Raw genomic sequence first — 20,091 nt, 5'->3', positions numbered from 1 at the left:
TAATGAGGACAATAGATTAAGCTTAAGATTCGGATTCATGATCGACCAATCCAATGTATCAGTCACATGAGACTCCCCAAAATAAGGAAATTTGTTTTTCTTAATTGCTTGTGTATACTGTATATTTTGTTCTATATGTGGGAATTGAATTTGACCGGTTTTGTACTGGTCAGTCGGTTTTGTACTGACATCATGTTTTTCAATTCCAGATACAAAGAACGATATACACGATGACTGGTCGCTATGAACGACAACATGAGCTGTGGGAGGAGATCAAGAAGCTGGAATATGACCCGGATCACGGAGTCGGTAGGCTTATTGGTCAGCTCGATTGGTTGTTCTGGAATCTCGAGCAAGAAGGGTATCCAGTTCAGGAAACAAAAAGAAGATTTTCTCTGGTTTATTCATTATCGGAACATCTGAGGCAGATAGCATTCCAACTTTGGGATGATTCTGATGGGCACATCTCATACTCAGAGATGTGCAGACAACTACTTCATCTGCAATGGGGTCCTGACGAATCTGAAGAGGATCCAGAAATGGAGTCTGAAGATTTAGAGAAGGATCCAAATCCTGTAGAATCTGAAGATGATCCTGAAATGAACCTTGAAGAATTTGAAGAGGATCCAGAAATGGATCCTGAAGATTCTGAGGAAGATCCAGAGATGGATTCCGAGGACAATCCAGAGATGGATCCTGAAGGATCATAGGAGGATCCTCAGGAATGTGTAGAAGATCCAGAGATGGATCTGATGGATACATCTGAGGCTGATCCACCTATCATAGAATCTGGGATAAATGGGATGCAATTACCCACTGCTCTAGCATTTATCCTAGTGGGAGTAGTGCTAACTTATCTAGTTTATTAGTGTTCTGTTACTGTCGGTATGTACGAACAGTGTAAGCTCATCTAGTTTTTGAGTCATGTAATAATTTCTGTTGTTTTGTACAAACAGAATCATATAATAAAAGTTATGTTATATGTTAACTAACTTGGAAATGATTAGTTCATTTCATGATATGATTAGTTCATATAAATATGATTCGTTCATATAAAATGATTTGTTCATTAGTTGGGATATGTGTAATATAATTGATCAGTGTTGATTAGATTAGAACATACAAATGATGAGTGGAAACAATGTTATCACTTGATTTTGTAAACTAATTCTAATTTACACTGAGTCAATAAATAGTTGCACATATATGAATTACACTGAAATAATAAATAATTTGTTTATTTATGTAGATCATGGCAACTAAAAACATCATAGCTGAACTCAATAAGGGTGAGAAATTATATGGGGATAACTACAAAATTTGGCACCTCAAGATACAATATGTTCTTGGGGAACAAGAAGTTCTGGAGGTTGTAAACCAAATCATGGAGGAACCGGTTGATGGTTCCACAACACAGCACAGACGTGACCTTGATGCCTATAAGGCATGGAAAAAGAAGGACTCCATTGCTAAGGGTATATTGATTAGTTCAATGGTGGATGACCTGGTATTTGAGTATGAGCCATTACCATCGGCTCATGCTGTCTGGGTAGCCCTTAGAGAGAAGTACAGTGGAGTCAGTCTGAGTAAGCTCCGTCAGCTAACTATCAAGTTTGATAGTTGTAAGAAGCGCTCGAATGTTACCATGGCCCAACATCTCAGAGAGATGGGTAACATGATTCGAGAGCTGAAGACTACAGGTTATACGTTGACCGATGAACAACAGGTTCAGGCAGTTATCCGTTCCCTTCCTGATTCTTGGGAAACGATGAAACAGAACCTGACCCATAGTGAGAGTATCAAGACTTTCACTGATGTCTCACGCCATGTGGAACTTGAGGCGGAGAGGATTGAATCCGCAAGGATTTCGGGTCAAGCTTTTGTAGCTGAAGGTTCTGGTTCCAAGAATAAGAACAAGTGGTTCAAGAAAGGAAAGGGGAAAGGAAAGGAGACTAATGCTGTTGCTGCGAAAAACCAAATCAAGAAGAAAGGAAAGAAATATGGACAAAAACCTAAGAGCAGGTTGACTTGCTTCAACTGTGGCAAGAAGGGTCATTTTGCTCGGGATTGTTCTGAGCCTAAAAAGGTAAATCCATTTTTGTCTTCTTTCCACGAGCAATATGTTGCAAGTACAGTGTTGTTAGCTGATTCGTATCCTTTGTGGATTGTAGATTCAGGAGCAACAAACCACGTAGCTCGTGATCGAGCTACATATGTGGAGTACCGTCGGATACCAGCTGGCAACAAATGGATATATGTAGGAAACAATGCAAGAATTGAAGTCAAAGGAATTGGCACTTGCAAGCTCAACCTACGTGGTGGAGGCACCTTGTTTCTACATGATGTCCTGTACGCTCCTGAGATTCGACGGAATCTGGTTTCCGTTATTTGTCTTCTTGATTTAGGTTACAATGTAAATTTTTATAGCCGTTGTGTGGAACTTCGAATTAACTCTGTGTTAATTGGATATGATTATGTAACAAATGGTTTTATGGTTCTTGATGTAGAACCATATAATAATAGTTGTTTTTCAAACATTGCTCTTACTAGTAATGCTGATGTTAATAATGAAATTTGGCATGCTAGATTGGGACATATAGGACAAGAACGAATGAATAGATTAGCTAAGGAGGGCCTATTAGACACTCATGCTAAGATTAACTTGTCTATATGTGAGCATTGTCTTACTGGAAAGGCGACTAGGAAACCATTTGGTAAGGCTATTAGGGCTGATTCACCATTGCAATTAATTCATTCGGATATTTGTGGTCCAATGAATGTGAAGGCCAGAAATGGGAGTTCTTATTTCATTACATTTATCGATGACTTCACACGTTTTGGTCATGTGTATTTGATTTCTCACAAATCTGAAGCATTGGATTGCTTTATTCGTTACTTGAATGAAGTTGAGAATCAATTGGAACGTAAGGTTAAAACCTTGCGCACTGACCGTGGAGAAGAATATTTGTCTGATCAGTTCAAGACAATGTGTAATGAGAAAGGGATTATTAGACAACTTACTATCCCTGGAACTCCACAGCAAAATGGGGTTGCTGAAAGAAGAAATAGGACTCTTCTTGAAATGGTTAGGTCTATGATGGCGCATGCTAATTTGCCAATCTCCTATTGGGGAGATGCATTATTAGTAGCGACCTATATACTTAACAAAGTGCCTTCAAAGTCAGTTCCATCTACCCCACATGAACGTTGGTCAGGCAGAAAGCCGGATCTGAGTAATCTGAGACCTTGGGGGTCAGCTGCCTACGTTCATGATAAAACTCACGAATATGGAAAACTAGGACCCAGAGGTAAGTATCTTTATAAGGTACTCTGAGACCTCTAAGGGTTATGTTTTTATTGGTGAGCGACAAGATGGAACCATCTCTGAGATAGAGTCAAGAGATGCTACTTTTCTAGAAACTGAGTTCCCAACACGAGGTGAAGTTGATAAGACAATTCCTCTATATGAGATAGAGGAGGAGGATAATGTTCCTTTATCAACAAATCAGGAGATGCCTGAATCTAGTCAACCGAGTGGGAGTAATTTGCCACTGAATGAGTCAATTTCTCAACAGTCAAACCTTCGAAGAAGTAATCGTCAGATTATTCCTCGGAGAAGGTTTGATATTGAGAATGAGGCATTAATGGTTCTCCCAGTTGACGATGAGGAACCTCGAACAGTTGAGGAAGCTATGAGCAGCTCAGTTAGAAAAGAATGGAAAGTTGTAATGGATGAAGAAATGGAGTCAATGAGAAAAAATCAAGTTTGGGATTTAGTCGATCTTCCTACGGGCCGAAGGGTTATTGGGAATAAGTGGATTCTCAAAGTAAAGAGGAAAGCAGATGGATCGATTAATCGATACAAAGCTCGATTGGTTGCAAAAGGATATACCCAGATGGAGGGTATTGACTTTGAAGAGACATTCTCCCCAGTTGTGAAGTTTGTGTAAATACGTGTCATCCTAGCTATAGTAGCACACTATGACATGGAATTACATCAGATGGATGTAAAAACAGCTTTCCTTAATGGTAATCTTGACGAAGAAATCTATATGGTACAACCAGAATGTTATGTTGCTGAAGGTCAAGAGAAAAGAGTATGTAGACTTCGGAAGTCTATATATGGGCTAAAGCAAGCGTCAAGACAATGGAACATAAGATTTAATGAAGTAATATTATCTTATGGTTTCGAAATGATCAATGAGGATCATTGTGTTTACCTAAGAAAGGAAAAAGGAAAGCTTGTCATTTTATCATTATATGTTGATGATATGCTAATAGCTGGAAGTGACATAAAGAGTGTGATAGAAGTTAAAAGTTGGCTTTCATCACAATTTGACATAATAGATATGGGAGAAGCAGAGTACATCTTAGGAGTGAAGATCGTTAGAGACCGATCAAAGAGGCTTTTGGGTTTGTCTCAAGAAGCTTATATCACTAAGATGCTGCAATACTGCAATATGTCATATTGTAATATTGAACAGACGCCTATTGCAAAAGGTACTGTCTTGAGCAAAAGTATGTATCCCAAGACTCCTGAGGAAATAGCCGGAATGAAGAAGAAACCATATGTCAGTGCTATTGGTAGTTTGATGTACACTATGTTGTGTACTCGTCTCGATATAAGCTATGTTGTTGGCTTAGTTAGTCGTTTCCAGTCAAACCCAGGATCGAGACACTGGAAAGCGGTAAAGAGGATATTCAGATATCTTAAAGGAACAGCTGATTATTGCATCTGTTTCCAAGGATCAGATATGAGCCTAAGTGGCTACTCAGATGCAGATTGGGCAGGGGACCTTAATGACAGAAAATCCACATCTGGCTATGTCTTCTTGCTGAATGGTGACGCCATCTCATGGAACAGCAAGAAGCAGGCTTGTGTAGCCTTGTCGACAATGGAAGTTGAGTATGTGGCTTGTGCAACGGCTGTGCAACGGCTGTCTGGCTAAGAAGGTTCCTGAAGCATTTGAGGATTGCTGAGGATAGTGGGAGTCCTGTTACTGTGTACTGTGACAGTCAAGCTGCGATAGTTTTTTCCAAGGATCCCAAATATCACAGCAAAGGCAAGCATATATAAATTAAGTATAATTTTGTAAGGGATATTGTTGACAAGAAAAAGATTATTCTTGAGTACATCCCTACACGGAATATGCTTGCTGATCCTTTTACTAAGCCATTGACTAAAGAGTCATTTCATGGGCATATGAAGTCTTTGGGACTTCGGAGAATGTAACAATTGTAAAGACATTTTGATAAATAAAAAAATTCCATGATCTATTCAGTGTATATGTCTTGGTTACATTCGAATAAAAGTCTCGATAAGCATGTTGGCAGATTAGGATTGGTCCACTCACATGGACAATCATCTCTATTTGTTAAGTACGAATAGAGGTAAGACCGTTACTTATGGGACAACTTTTGTAGCTGTGAATAGAGACATACCCATAAGTTAAGGTCGCCTTGATATTAGTGTCAAGATGAGATCATTTGTGTAATGATTAGAGTAAATGCACCCACCATTTACTGAATCTGCTTGAAACCAGATTAGAATTCATATGTTGAATTCAGGATTAGACATTGGGAATGTCTAGATCATAATCTGTACGATGTTAAAATTAGGAAAAACATGCGCTCTTTTTGGTAAAGAGAATAACATCGCAGCATGTGATTCATACCACATGTGCTATGGCGACAAGAAGGGTTGTAGGAGAATGGATCCCTGCTTCTCTACTATGTGAGACCCTTGAGATTATAAGTTAATCTCGATTTTACCCTAAGTGACTATTTAGCTGTCTACTTGAAGTTCTGATCAGTGTCTGCTACTTTAGCATGTTTCCTATTGGCTATGGATGATTCGGTCTATGGAGCATAACTAGGAAAGCAACTGATTAGAATGAATGGATTCTAGCTAAAAAGGAAGATTAAGATTGATTTACATCTGCGACATTTATTCACTGGTACCGGTTACATTTTTAGTTCAGTACATAAAATGTAATTGTGAATAATTTGTTTAATTGGAGGTGTTGAACATGCTCTTGACATATGGTCAACATGAGGGATTAGAGATGTTCATGATGATGTAAATAATTTAATCTGGGGTAAAGACAAGCTATTTATGTCTATGATTTGTTCTATGGACATTTATGTCTCTGATTTGTTCTATGGAGCAGCTAAGTAAGGTGTGACAATCTTCTTAGCAATTGAATGCTCACTGTGCTTGCTGTCGCACGAACCATTTTCCCTAATGTATGGAATGGATGTTCTGATATGGTCTTTGTGACTAGATTCTCATAAAGTCTGTGTGACTTATTTGGTCTTTGTGACTACATTTTGCTCTGGTCTTCGTGACTTGATCCTCACAAAGTCTTCGTGACTTATTTGGTCTTTGTGACTAAATTTTACTCTGGTCTTCGTGACTTAATCCTCACAAAGTCTTCATGACTTATTTGGTCTTTGTGACTAATTTCGCTCCGGTCTTCGTGACTTGATCACCTTGTAGTCTATGTGACTAACATGGTCTATGTGACCATATGGATTGACTTGGACGAGTGGGAGATGTTAGACGTTGCATCATTTGCAACGTCGGGAAGATGAAGGGGTGTCGATCCTTCATCTTCCTCCATTTAAAGCTGTCATCAAGGCATCGGTTGGTAACCGATGTCTTGCTTGATATAAATGGTGGCGTCCAAGGCAATCAGAAGAGTGGGTGCGATCGAGGTGAGCAAAGGGATTGTGAAGGTGATCAGAGAAGAGAGCTGTGAGGTGATTTGGTCGAACAAAGGAAGAACATCCAGAGTGGGATTTGGTTCGTGAATATTGAAGCTCTTTCCGGTTGCTCCGTGATTGTGCTTCCGACAGCAGCAATTTCTTCATCGACCGACGTCTTCGGTTGCGGTTCTTCGGGAGATCAATGTGAGTGTTTATGGTTTCCGCATTATTATTTTAATTGCTTCGTTTTAGTTTTCATGCTCTCAAAACTACCAACAGGTCAAAGTTATGATTTGTCCAAATTTAGGGTTTAACATTTACATTGTAACAATTATGAAATTATAACTGCTACAATGTGAATGTTAATCCTTAAACTTTGAGATATTATAACTTTGACTCGAATTTAACACATGAGACACATAATATATCAAATCGAAGCTTGTTCATATATCTACAACTTGTTATGGCATAGAAATCATAACGACTAGATTTCAGGCTCAAAAATTATTTTTTAAATCCTTTTTAAAAGATCCAAACAATTTTAGTCTTAAAATTATTTTTGCATGTTTTAGAAGCTACATAACCGTAGTTACTACAACTATGTGGCAGCTCAGTTGTAGCAGCTACGATATCGTAGCTGCTATAATTATATAGCAGCTATGGGTTCATAACTGCCAATGAGCCAATTTAGACTGGAAAAAAAAATAAAAGAGAAATAATAATGGGAATAAACTTTTACTTTATATTGTATATCATTGTAGTTAAATCTGAATAAAAAGTTATAACTTTTTAAAGTTAAACATGTAGTTGTAACAGCTATGATTTCATAACTGATACAATTGAGTTGCTACATAGTTGTAGTAAATACAAAACTGTAGTTACTACAATGTGTATACTGGGTAAATTTTAAGAGATCATAATTTTTAACTCAGGTTGAACCACAGGATACACAATATATCAAATCGAAGATTTTTGAATACGTTTCATTTTGATATATTATGTATCACATAATTCAACCCAAGTCAAAAGTTACGGTCTCTCAAAATTTAGGTTTAACATTCACATTGTAGCAAATACAAAATCGTAGTTGCTACAACGTGAATGTTAAATCTTAAATTTTGAAATGTTATAACTTTTGACTTAAATTGAACTATGAGATGTAAAATATATCAAATCGAAACTTGCTTATACATCTACAACTTGTTATGCCGTGGAACCTGTAACGACTAGGTTCCAGGTTAAAAAATATCGTTAAATCATTTTCAGAAGTTCTGAACAATTTTAGTCTTAAATTTTTTCTATGTTGTAGAAACTACAATTATGCGATAGCTCAGTCGTAACAACTATTATATTGTAGCTGTTATAATTATGTAGCAATTACGAGTTCGTAATTATTATAATGCCCCGATTTAGATGGAAAAAAAATAAAAAAGAAATAATAATAGGAATAAATTTTTACTTTATAGTATGGAATAATTGTATCATTTTATCTTTTTATAATAAATCAACATATGATATGATGTTGATGAATCTTTAAAAAATTGCTCTATTAATTTGTAGTCCAATGAGAAATTGGTTTGATCTAATATAATATCAAAGTTGATTAAATAAATCTAATATTTACGTTATTTAAATATTGTATGACTTTATAGAAAAGTGATTCGCTCGTCTAGTACTTCGTCAATTTATCCGCAAGCCAACATGTAAAAAGTAAGTTATTAGTTATTAGTTATTAGTTATTAGTTATTAGTGTAGATGATCAAAATATAAGAAAATGTATACTTGTTCTTGTACACGTCAAATTTTAATTCCAAATCCTCATATAATAATATCTTATGCCACTGCATCCTCCTAGGGGACATTTTTATTTTGGATTCAAAGCATTGCTTACGATGACAGATAAATGACTTTCACTAAGGCAATTGTCCATGAACTCAAGTATGGTCCAGCTCTTATCCTATCCTCGGAGTTGCGGCACACGGGCGGATTTACATGGGCCCCAAAATTTTTAAATAATATTATTTTTATATAATTTTTTTATTGTTTTAGTATATATATGGTTTGGCCCTTTAAAAATAAGCAGATATATAGTTGGTCTCAAGTTTGGTTTTTCTTTAAACACACCTCTAAGTTTAAATCCTCGGACGACTAATATACATTATTTATGAAAATTTAGAGAGATTATTATTATTATTATATGATACGTTTAATAATTATTTTCTTAATCCACCCCTGATGGCACATACGATTGAGGTGTTATTGGCATTTGGCAGCACGAAGGATCTCAATCTTGTGACACATATAGAAGAAGAAGAAGGAATCAATTTGTCCAACAACCACACAAGTTAAAGAATGGAACGTAGAAGGAAGACATGGAAGGAGAGGATATAAATTATCATGAGATTAGATTGAAGCCCTCTTCCTCTTCATGCTCCCACGAGATACACAGCCGCCATCGTCGTCTCTCGGATGCAGCAACGACTCGCGCCCGTTAATCCTATGCCGGCGACCGTCGCTCCTCCGATCCTCACCCGGTCACAGCAGAGATATATATGTCGTTGCCCAACAACCACCTCTCCCAGAACGTTGACCAAAGGAACCTGCAGCTAGCCACAGCCGCCGGCGCCACCATTCGAAGACGCAACGGAATTTAACTCGGGGGAATTTTGGGACGCGACGACGTCATTCGTGTTTGGAAGAATGCGAAGAAGTTGGCATCTGGTCAACGTTCGGGTAATGATGGTAAAGGAAAGCAACCTGATGAAAAGTCCCTTAATTGGTTCTGAATTTGACATGTCGACACCTCGCTCGATAGATCGATCGATCGATCGGAATTTAGATCGCGCGTAGACTGGTCATCCAGCTGAGCGCCCAAAATTAACTAGCTAGCCACCAATTGACACCTCAGGAAGATGCAGCAAAATTCAGCAAATAACATCTCCATCGATCTGTCGATATCCGTCCGATGTCCACGCAGATCGTTTTGACTCGAAGCGTGATATTTATCCATCTTTTATATATATAAATTGGTGTTCCCTTCTATATAAATTCTCTATCGACTTCCGGAGTCGATCGAGCTGGGAGAAATCTGAACGACGGGGGAGGAGAGGATGGCGAAGGAGTCATCTTATCCTCCTGCGCCCATTCCTTACCAAGCCGGAGGAGGAGCTGCCCCAGTCTTCGTTGCCTATCGGTCCTTCCGGTGCCAGCGGCAGGTACCGCTCCTCTTGAAGGAAAACCATAAGCCGAATCTGGGCGCACGGATCGCGGAGTCGACCGGGCAAACCGCGGCGGAGTGCACCGCCGTCGTCTGTTGCTGCCCATGCGGCCTAGCGAACCTCGTCTATCTGGCGGCCGTGAAGCTGCCGGCGGGGATCGTGCGGCGGGCGCTATGCGGAGCCGGTGGAATGACTCGCCGTGGCGTCGGGTTTGTGAGGAAGAGGCCCGGACTTCTGATGAATAACAGAGTCCTCCCATTTCATGGCGATGGCGACGACGACGGCATCAACTTCCACGCTACCAGGTCGTTGGTGAGGTTGAGGGATGATGCGGCGTGCCCTACGAAGATGGCCTCGCCGGAGCTGGCGGCGTTGGAGAAGGAGCTGTCGTCGAGGTTCTATGGAACCGGATTTTGGAGAAGCCCTTCGCGGAAGGAGTAATGGCTGGGATTCGCCTGCGAAGGAAGAGCGGAAATGGCGACGATGTGAGAGATTCGCAGGTCGAGGAGAGATTAAAATTATGAGATTTTTTAATTTTAAAAAATGAAAAATCAATATTTATTATTAATTTCTTGGTACATTTTTTTTAATTACGGGGATAGTAAATATTTATTTATTTATTTTATTCTTTAATATTTTACTTTTCTAGCGATTGTGAATTAAAAATATAAAACTTTCGCTAACAGAATAAGGTCTTCCATTTAGATCCGATCATGGTTCCAAACCACCGAATCAACACTTCATCTTGAAGATTATTATTATTATTTTAAAAAACTTATAAATTTATAAAAAAAGAATAAAGAAGGTTCTTAAGTCACTTTTAATCTCTTGTGATTTTATAAAAATATTATGAATCATCATCCGTAAAAACTATTTAAAAAAATAAAAACTCTACCCTTCCCCACAGCCATTAAAACCATAACTCTATCCGTCAGAATTAATTTTACTTCTTCCATCTAAAATTTAAATCACACTAATATAAACAAACTATTACATTTAAATTTTTTTACTTATAGTTTTCTTTCCACTATTAAAAAGGATGATAAAATTAAAAAAAATGATTAGTTATTAAATAGTTAAGTAACATATAAAAATATCAATTTGTTATAGTTGGTCAAGATAATAGATTTTTTTAGATTTGTTCTCAAGAGATGGTTTGACAAAATCATTCTTTTTAATAAATATTCATCTAATAGTTAAATCGAACTGACGAGTTTAACGATTTTATTGGGTCTAGTGTTCTTTTCAGAAAAGTAAAAGTTATTATTCAAAATATTTTTCGATTGATTAAAATTTAAATGTTTGATCTAATAATACAACCAGTTAACTGAGATGAGATGACCCTTTTTTTAATATATATTGGCATCATGATCTAGTTAATTCGATCAAGCCTTCTAATTGATTGATACTTATCTAATTTGGTAGGACACTCCGAAAATCAAAGGAGAAGATTAGTTCTAATTATTTTATTTAATTAATTTATTATAGTAGAGAAATTTGAAGCAATGTTAATATTTGAATTTACTTAATATCTATCTCCTAAGATGATTAATCTAATGATTCATACAAAGCACACACTCTACTATGACAAACACTCCTCAAAAATAATCCAGAGGTGGAGAAATCTTGTACAAGCTCACAACAAGAAAGTACAATAAGAAAATAAATATACAATACAATAAACAACTTCCTTGATTTTTTGTAGCTTGTAGATACCTCTTAATCATTAGAAAGTGCAACAATACTTGAATTCCAATGGCTCAAGAACTAGCGTAGAGTGTGTCAGAGAGATTCTACCTTCAAACCTTCACGAAAATCCTTTTCTAGGGCTCACTTGATGTCTCTAATCAATTAGGTTATTCTCTAATCAATTATCACGTCATCCGACCATCCAACAACTTGCGGAACGACTCTTTTTTTTTTTAACCCTAATTGTTGGTGAGCAATCCTAATCAATTCAAAAAGTCTTAAATTAATCGATTTTCCAATCGATTCCCAAACTCTCTATTTTCTCGCGAAAGGTCTTAATCGATTGGGATCGATTATCCCAATCGATTAGCATGGTCTTAATTGATTCCTTAATCGATTCCTTCTCTTGCGATAAAAATACTGCCTAATCGATTGACTCAATCAATTAGAAGTGGCTGAATCGAATGGGCCAATTGATTCGGTCATTGTTTTTGCGATTTCTCTTCACGAAGCTCCCAATCGATTAGAAATCCATCATAATCAATTGGAGCAGCCTTAATCGATTGTCCCAATCAATTAGGCTTGGCCCAATCGATTTATCAATCGATTTGGGCCCTTTTGTGTTCTCGCAGGAACCTCCTAATTGATTACTTAATCGATTAGCTTAAGGTCAATCGATTGTCTAATTCTAACTTGCTTAATCCAAGTTTAGGATTTCCTTGCCCAATATCTATTCAATTGTAACCTATTGGGACTTCCCCACCAAATATCTGGTCAACTTTTGATTCACTTGGACTTTGTTAACTTCTCGTTGGACTTCCAATTACCAAGTGCAGTCCTTCTTGACTCATTTGAATTTTTCTTTTGTTTAACCACAGTTAAGACTTTTCTCTTACCAACGTGCTTTTCTCCCATACCCACTTGGAATATTCTTTGCCTAACCATAGCTATGACTTACCTTTTACTAATATATGGTCTTCTAAGACCCACTTGGACTTTTATTTGCCTAACTGTAGTTAGGTTTTTGCTTTTGCCAACGTGCGATCCTCCTTAATCCACTTAAACTTTCCTTTGTCAACTTGCGGTCCTCTGATACCCATTTGAACTTTCTTTTGTCTAATTATAGTTAGGTCTTTGCTTTTACCAACGTACAGTCTTTCCAAATTCACGTGAACTTTTCTAGTCAAGTATCTGGTCAACCTTAATTTACTTGACCTCTTCTCACATATTGTCCAAAATATATTCTCTAAACATCGAAATTCAAGCTCGAATTCACTCAAACTTGATCAAACTGATCAACCTTAACCCAAAAACGATTACACCAACAATCTTTCAACATAATTCCTCTTATTCAATTGCCTGATAGTTCAATTCAGTTTATCAACACTATCTTAGAAATCCCTCTTTATCAATTTACGATCCTCACAAGATGCCCTAAGATCCGAGATCTAAGCTTTCAATAATAAATAATTTGAAAATACCACTCAATCAGACTATAACCATTATGTCTAGTGTACACTTAAAAGCACATGATTAAATGAAGATATAGTATCAAAATATATTTATATGCACAATGTTAAAATGAACATAAGTAGAGGTAATTAGACAAGCTTCAATTATTTTTTTTTTTAAAAAAAATTGCTAGTCCTTAAAAAATTAAGTAAATTTAAATATAATATGCGTTCAAATGTTCACAATATGAAATTAAATTTGGATTTAGAGATTTGATGTAATTTTATATTTGTAAATTTGATTTTAATTTTTTAAAAAAAGGATCATAAAAGAAAAAAAAATATTTAGGTAATTTTAACCTCCTTTGAGGTACCTTAAATTTGTTATGGATTTTTTCTTTTTAATCTCAACTCAATGACATTGAGATAGGGAGTACAAAGATATTTATTTTGATCAAATTTTTATTGATACTTAAAGTTAATTGGTATTTTAGTTTTTTTATCCCATTAGACTTATCATATTTTTTTTAATTGCCACGATTAATTCAATTTAAATCCATTTAGATCCAAGAATCTTAAAATCCTTTGTATGCTTTACCTTTTGTGTTTGTGCGAGGAAGTGTGTAGGTGATGCATTGAAGGAATAATTTTAGGTGGGGCTGTACATGAACTAAATGTAAGTTTAATGTTTAATTTACGTGTGCTAATTAAATTAATAATTTTAGACAATTTATTAAATTAAATAAACTATCTTAAACGTATGCGTTCAGATTAAAATGTTCATCAACAGATATTATGAAAAATATTTAAATAAAAAAATCTAAATGAATAAATAAATTTATTCTCATTAAATAATTTAAAAAATATATAAATATAAAATTTTAAAATAAAATCAAATAAGCTTCAGTTAAAAGCGTAGAAATATTTAAACTAATCAAACAAATTAAAATGGGGGCAGGGATCCTTGGTCCAAGATCCCTGGATCAGTTCTGGACCCTTGGATATTTATTAGTGGAGTGATCTGGACCCCACCTGTTTAACAGGTGGGGTCCAAATCACTCCACCAATATATTTGTTGGGTTTTTTTTTGTCTAGGAGATCTTGGACCAGAGGATCTGAGCTCATTAAAATCAAGCTCAAATTAAAAGGAAAAAAAAAAGAGAAAAAAGAAATAACTACTATTTCAACAACTTGAATAATTTTAACCTCAACTCAACTTTACTTTGCTACCTTATTAAATAAATTTGAATAAAATAAAAGTTAGTTCTACTGGACAATTAGTTGGGTAAGACTACTTAATCCGGAAAGAATTCGCTCATATTTTATATTTGGGATGCTAGTGTATCACTTTTAGTTTTATTCATTTAGGTAAAATCTTACCAAATATTCAAATCAAACATGATAATTTTTAAGTTATCAAAGATTAGGCCTCAATTTTAGTCAAGTGGCCACAAAATTTCTAGTCGTGAAATTATGGGCAAGTGGCTAAGCTAGCCGCAAGATTGTAGAGGCTTGTTGGCTATAAAATTGTAGCCAAGAGATCATAAGGTTGTGGTTGTTTGGTTGAGTGATCGTCTGACTCTGAAATTAACACCAAAGGGTGAAATTGTGAGCGGTCGAGTTGGCTATGAAATTGCAGCTACCTTTTCAAGTGATTTTGCAACTAATTTAGTTGCCTAATTGTGATTTTGTGGCCATTTCAACTTCTTGACAGTAACATATTTAACCACTTTTGTCGATCATATTGTATCTTCGAGAGTGAAGTCATCTGTCGGATAATTGATTAAAGAGTTGGTGAAAAGCAACACGAGTCACAACACTTGAATTCTCTACGAAGCTCTCTTCGCCCAGAAGAGCCAGAGGCATGTGGGAGCCACAGAAGGGTCATCTCTTTTGTGGTTACATGGTCACTCGATTCTCATGCACAACCAACTCAATGGAACAACAAGTGGGAGCAGTTGCATTATTGCAACACTCTGTCCTAGTCCCCACCTTCATTGTTTCGAGTGATGGTTTATGTAACTGCAGAGCCCATGCCGATTTCATTGTCACGCACGGAGAAAACAGCCTTACCTGGGAATTCACACAATTGAACAAGTATAACTCATGTTTCTCTCATTTTATAATCTCACATGAGTCATTACAGCAATGCTAATTTTAACGACGAGCATTTAGTGACCAGAACTGATCGCAATCATAGATTCAAGAATTGGGCCAAGGCCATTTGGTAGGGTAGGGTAGAACCGATCCATCATTTGCGCATTCACGCAAACACATGGTCGTTGTAGAGTTCGAATGCGATGGCGGAGGTCGCTGCATTAACTGCAGCATGCCCTGTGAAGCGGGAGGTAGATGCGCATCGATGAGTCTGAATGGCCTGCACGACGAGGCCTCAAAAGTCTGATGAGTTGCGTGGGAGATTTGGTTGAAACGAGCTTCATTTCTCTACCTACTTCGCTATTATTGTGGTTGTGGCAAATTAATTATGGAGTTTCAGGTCGAATGGTTCGCCTACCGTGCTTTAATGGCCAAGCAAAGCAGGCTTTTGATGGGCGTCCGCTGCTCATTCTCGCCTTTATCTTTAGAATCCATCCTTTTCGATCAGCCCTTGTCGAACCAGCCTGTCTTGTCTGTGGACAAGGCAATGGTGGCGGAATGGAAACAAAGGTTGAAAGAGATGCTTCTTCCGGAGGCAACACTTTGCTTCTGAAGGTCTCCGAAACCGCTATTTGTGTTGCTGGCCGTGGTCTGCTTCACCTGGTTGGGGGGAATTACTAATTAGGGATTTCATAGCTCGCTGTGGGGGTGGTCTGATTCCATGAGCTCTCGGAGTAGGGGACTCGTTAGGCGGAAGGAACCGGCGATGGCGAAGGAGGAGCCCTGTTCCAAGGGCCAGGCTTGGTGAATTTTGCGCTCCATTGCGGTTTTCTCTTACATTTTTTTTTCTTGTTTTGGTTCGTAATTTGGGAATAAGAAAGTTTTGATCTTTGTAGGTTTTGTTTCACCACGGGATTGCCGAGTGATATCGCGATCGAAGTAGATGGGATGAGTTTCCATCTCCATAAGGTGAACCTCAACTCGGTTCTTCGTCGAATTGGATGTGAAATTCGCAAGAAAAACTTGCTGCTATTTTTGATTCCTGTGAGCAGTTTCCTTTAATGGCGAGGAGTGGGAGGATTCAGCGGCTGATCACGGAGATGGAGGAAAACCCTAAAACTGCCCTGAGAAGAAGGCGGAAGGAAAGGGTTGAAGCAGGGGAGCCACAGGAGGGTGATGACGGAGCAGATATCGAGGAGATAGAAAAGGAGGAAGAGGAGATGGAGGAGGCGGCTTATCGACACATCGCGCTCGCGGATTTCCCGGCCAACTGCGAGGCATTCGAGACGGCCGCCAAGTTCTGTTATGGCGTCAAGATCGACCTCAGCCCTTGGAACGTGGCGCCGGTTCGCTGCGCTGCGGAGTACCTCGAGATGACCGAAGATTTGTTCGAGGATAACCTCGTCGCTCGCACGGAGAGGTTCCTCGCCCAAACCGTACTTCCCAGCATCCGACAGTCAATCCAGACCCTCAAGTCGTGCGAGGACCTACTGCCGCTCGCCGACAACCTCTCCATCACCCAACGATGCATAGACGCCATCGCCGCCTGTGCATCTGCCGCGGACCCGAACTCCCTCTTCGGATGGCTGGCCAACGAAGGGCACCGCGGGGGCAGCGGCAGCGGCGAGCAGATCCTCTGGAACGGTATCGAGACCGGGCTGCTCCGTCGCAGGAACGGCGTCCGGTCATCCTCGTTCGCCGCCGGAGCCGGTTCTTGGTTGGAGGATCTCGCGATTCTAAGCCTCCCGATGTACAAGCGCGTGATCGCCGCAATGAAGGCGCGCGAACTGAACTCCGACGCTATCGAAGGATCTCTAATCTCCTATGCTCAGCAGTCCATTCCGGGGCTTTCCCGCTCCAGGCGGAAGCACTCCTCCGCGCCTGTAGCATCGGAGACTGAGCAACGGGAGCTACTGGAGACAGTGATCGCAAACCTTCCTGCAGGGAAGAACTCGGCGGTGGTAGCCTCCTCCTCCACCGCCACCAAGTTCCTCTTCGGCTTGCTCCGGACCGCCCACATCCTCCGGGCCTCAGAGGCCGCGCGAACTGCTCTCGAACGCAAAATTGCCTTGCAGCTGGAGCGGGCGACATTGGATAATCTCCTGATCCCGAGCTATTCCTACCATGCCGAGACGCTATACGACGTGGACTGCGTCGAGCGGATCCTCGGTTACTACCTTGCTGGCACAGAGGCCGAACAAGCACCACCTTTCAGAGAGGAAGGGCAAGAGGTGGAAAGGGCGGCGGCGGTGGTGGCGGGAACGCCATCCTCGACCGGTTCGCTTCAGTCTGTCGGGAAGCTGGTGGATGCGTACCTGGCGGAGATAGCATCCGACGCCAATCTTAAGGTGGACAAATTTTACGGCCTTGCGGTGGCGCTTCCGGACGAAGCTCGAGTTTACCATGACGGCCTTTATCGCGCCGTCGACATCTATCTCAAGGTAAGGAGATCAAGTGTACGTAATCGTAGTTGTTGTTCTTCTATCTGTTAAATTGTGTTTTAAAAACTTGGGCAGACGCACCCGCGGATGAACGAGGAAGAGAAGGAGAGGCTGTGCGGCGTGATGGACTGCCGGAAGCTGACGCTGGAGGCATGCACGCACGCGGCGCAGAACGAGCGGCTGCCGCTGCGGGCAGTGGTGCAGGTACTCTTCTTCGAGCAGCTGCAGCTCCGGCGGGTGATTGCGGGGACGCTGTTGGTGGCCGAGGAAGAGACGACAGAGCCGTCAGCAGCGGTGGCTGGGAACAGGGGGACCGGCGAAGAAGGCGGTGCATGGCGGGCGGCGATGCGGGAGAACCAGGTGCTCCGGCTGGACATGGACAGCATGCGGAACAGAGTGCAGGAGCTGGAGCGCGAGTGCTCGAGCATGAAGAAGGCGTTGGCGAAGCTGGAGGAAGGCGGCGAGGGCTTGGCGGCCGTTGATGAAGGGGAGGAACGTGAGCGCCGACGGCATCGGCCGGACAGAAGCCGATTCCGTTTCCGGTTTAGCACGCAGGTGTGCGACTCTCGCGAGGGCAACGTGGTGGAGTCGAGGCAGGCGGCCAGGCGCGAGCTGAGCCCGTAGTTGCGTTGCTTTTGCTTTTGCTTTCGCGCTGGCTTCTTTTCTTTGTGTTAGTGAAGTGGACTAAAAGCGCCACCATCTTCTAAAAACAGCCGGAAAGAAACTTGAATCTGATCACCCACTGAATTTAATTTATGGAAGGCAGCAATTTCTTAACATAAACAATTTGAAATGTCTTGACGGGCTTTCACTTCCGTTTTTAATAGCAGTTTATGCATCAATGCCCCGTCTAAATCATCAATAACAGTACACCATTAGCCTTCTTGTCCCGTCAAAAAGCAATTCCAAACGGAGCATGCAAGGAGAGGCCTTGTGGAAGTAGAGGATTTTGGGCTTTCAACGTGGATATCAAGGCAATAGCCCAGTGCAGTAAGGCTTATTTAGGTAATGGAGCGGCTCAGTGATATATCTAGTCATGCTATGCTATAGTAGTATCGAAGTACATGATTCAATTTTGTTTTTTAAATCAATATAATTTTAAAGATACACTATACTATTACTATTACTATGGGCATATTTATTTAAAAATTAAAATTTTAAACATTATAAATTAAATGGGAAGTCTGAATCTTAAAAAAAAAAATTTATTGACTTAAATTTATTATAACATAACTCCTAAATTTTAAAATCTTGAACTCTAAATACATATAATATACCCTGTGAATATATAAATTTTTTTATTTTGAACACCGTAATTCAAGAGATAAATCTGAACTCTAAAAGAAAAATTTTATTGACTCAAATTCATTATAAGTCAGTTCTGAAATTTTAAAATTTTGAACCCTAAATATATATAATATATCTAAACAAATAAATAATAAAAAAAATATTTTGATTGAATTCATCCAGATGCCTCGATTCAATCCGGACGCCTCGATTCAATCTAGGCATCCAAAATCCATAGGGTCGCACGACAACGAGCCCGTAGCATAGTAAACTTGTATATATAGGCGCACGGGGCATTTCCCTTGATATGCACGTTGAAAGCCCAAAATCCGTTAATTAAGAATATGACCTTTAATAACTAAATCTTAATCTGATGAAGCTTAAAATTAAGTTATGTGACTTTTTTTTCTATACTGAAAATAATTTCAAGACTTATAAATAATTTTAATTTTTTATCATTTTTAAATCATAGATGCATAATTTAATTTTTCATTATTCTATGTTCCCCTCTCCCTCTTTAATTTTTACTATTATTTTCTCTTTTTTATCCTGTTTATATCATAATGTATTAATTTATCTGCTTCGACTCTTGTATATATAAAAATAATCGTATCAATCCATTTATATCTCATCAATTCTCCGAGAAAAATATGATGATATATATTTATTTTTTATCTCATCAATTATATGGATGACATAAGACATTCTCATTAAATAACTTGAGATACAATTGATAACTTAATTTTACTCTATTTTCGGATTAAAACTTTTATATAATAAATAATACTAATTTTGAGTAATATTATTTTACAGTTGATATGGATATAAGTTAATGGCTGCAAAAGGTGGAATCGTCACCTTAGCGGCCTCTTGGGTCCGACCCCACAGATATCCAGAGGGGATAAATCACGGTTAAGCTGGGCAGGAGGGGCGACTGGGGGTCGAGTGGAATTTAAAGCGCAGTAGACTGAGATTTTACGTCCGTGTGCAACTGGCGACCCTCGACCCCTTAACCTCCGTTGCAAGCGTCAGACACCCTTCCAGCTGATCCAACCCATGAGGACGGGATATAAGTTAATGGTAGAGGTGGAATTAGAGGAGAGAGAAGTGGCAATTTCATCATATCACTGGGTAGAGCATTAAAGGGGAAAGAGTGCACTGCTCAAAAATGGGAACTTTGTGGGTTTTGGGGGGACGACC

At 39.2% G+C, this 20,091-nt stretch overlaps 2 protein-coding genes across 2 annotated transcripts; both read left to right on the top strand.

The window, feature by feature from the left end:
* The first annotated feature begins 9,818 nt into the window (after positions 1-9,818).
* LOC121980083 lies at positions 9,819-10,367 on the top strand. The gene has a single exon (XM_042532051.1). The coding sequence runs from the start codon at positions 9,819-9,821 to the stop codon at positions 10,365-10,367; it is 549 nt and encodes a 182-aa protein (XP_042387985.1).
* Positions 10,368-15,224: 4,857 nt separating this feature from the next.
* Positions 15,225-18,390, top strand: LOC121982089 (BTB/POZ domain-containing protein At5g66560-like). Its single transcript, XM_042534982.1, has 4 exons — positions 15,225-15,967; positions 16,060-16,132; positions 16,216-17,604; positions 17,680-18,390. Exons 1-4 carry the CDS (start codon positions 15,885-15,887, stop codon positions 18,226-18,228), a joined length of 2,094 nt encoding a protein of 697 aa, XP_042390916.1. The 5' UTR covers positions 15,225-15,884; the 3' UTR covers positions 18,229-18,390.
* The last annotated feature ends 1,701 nt before the right edge of the window (positions 18,391-20,091 follow it).

Source organism: Zingiber officinale, chromosome 5A, assembly GCF_018446385.1.
Source record: "Zingiber officinale cultivar Zhangliang chromosome 5A, Zo_v1.1, whole genome shotgun sequence".
Lineage (NCBI taxonomy): Eukaryota > Viridiplantae > Streptophyta > Magnoliopsida > Zingiberales > Zingiberaceae > Zingiber > Zingiber officinale.
The sequence above is the reverse complement of the archived record's forward strand: the minus strand, read 5'-3'. Positions and strand labels throughout refer to the sequence as shown.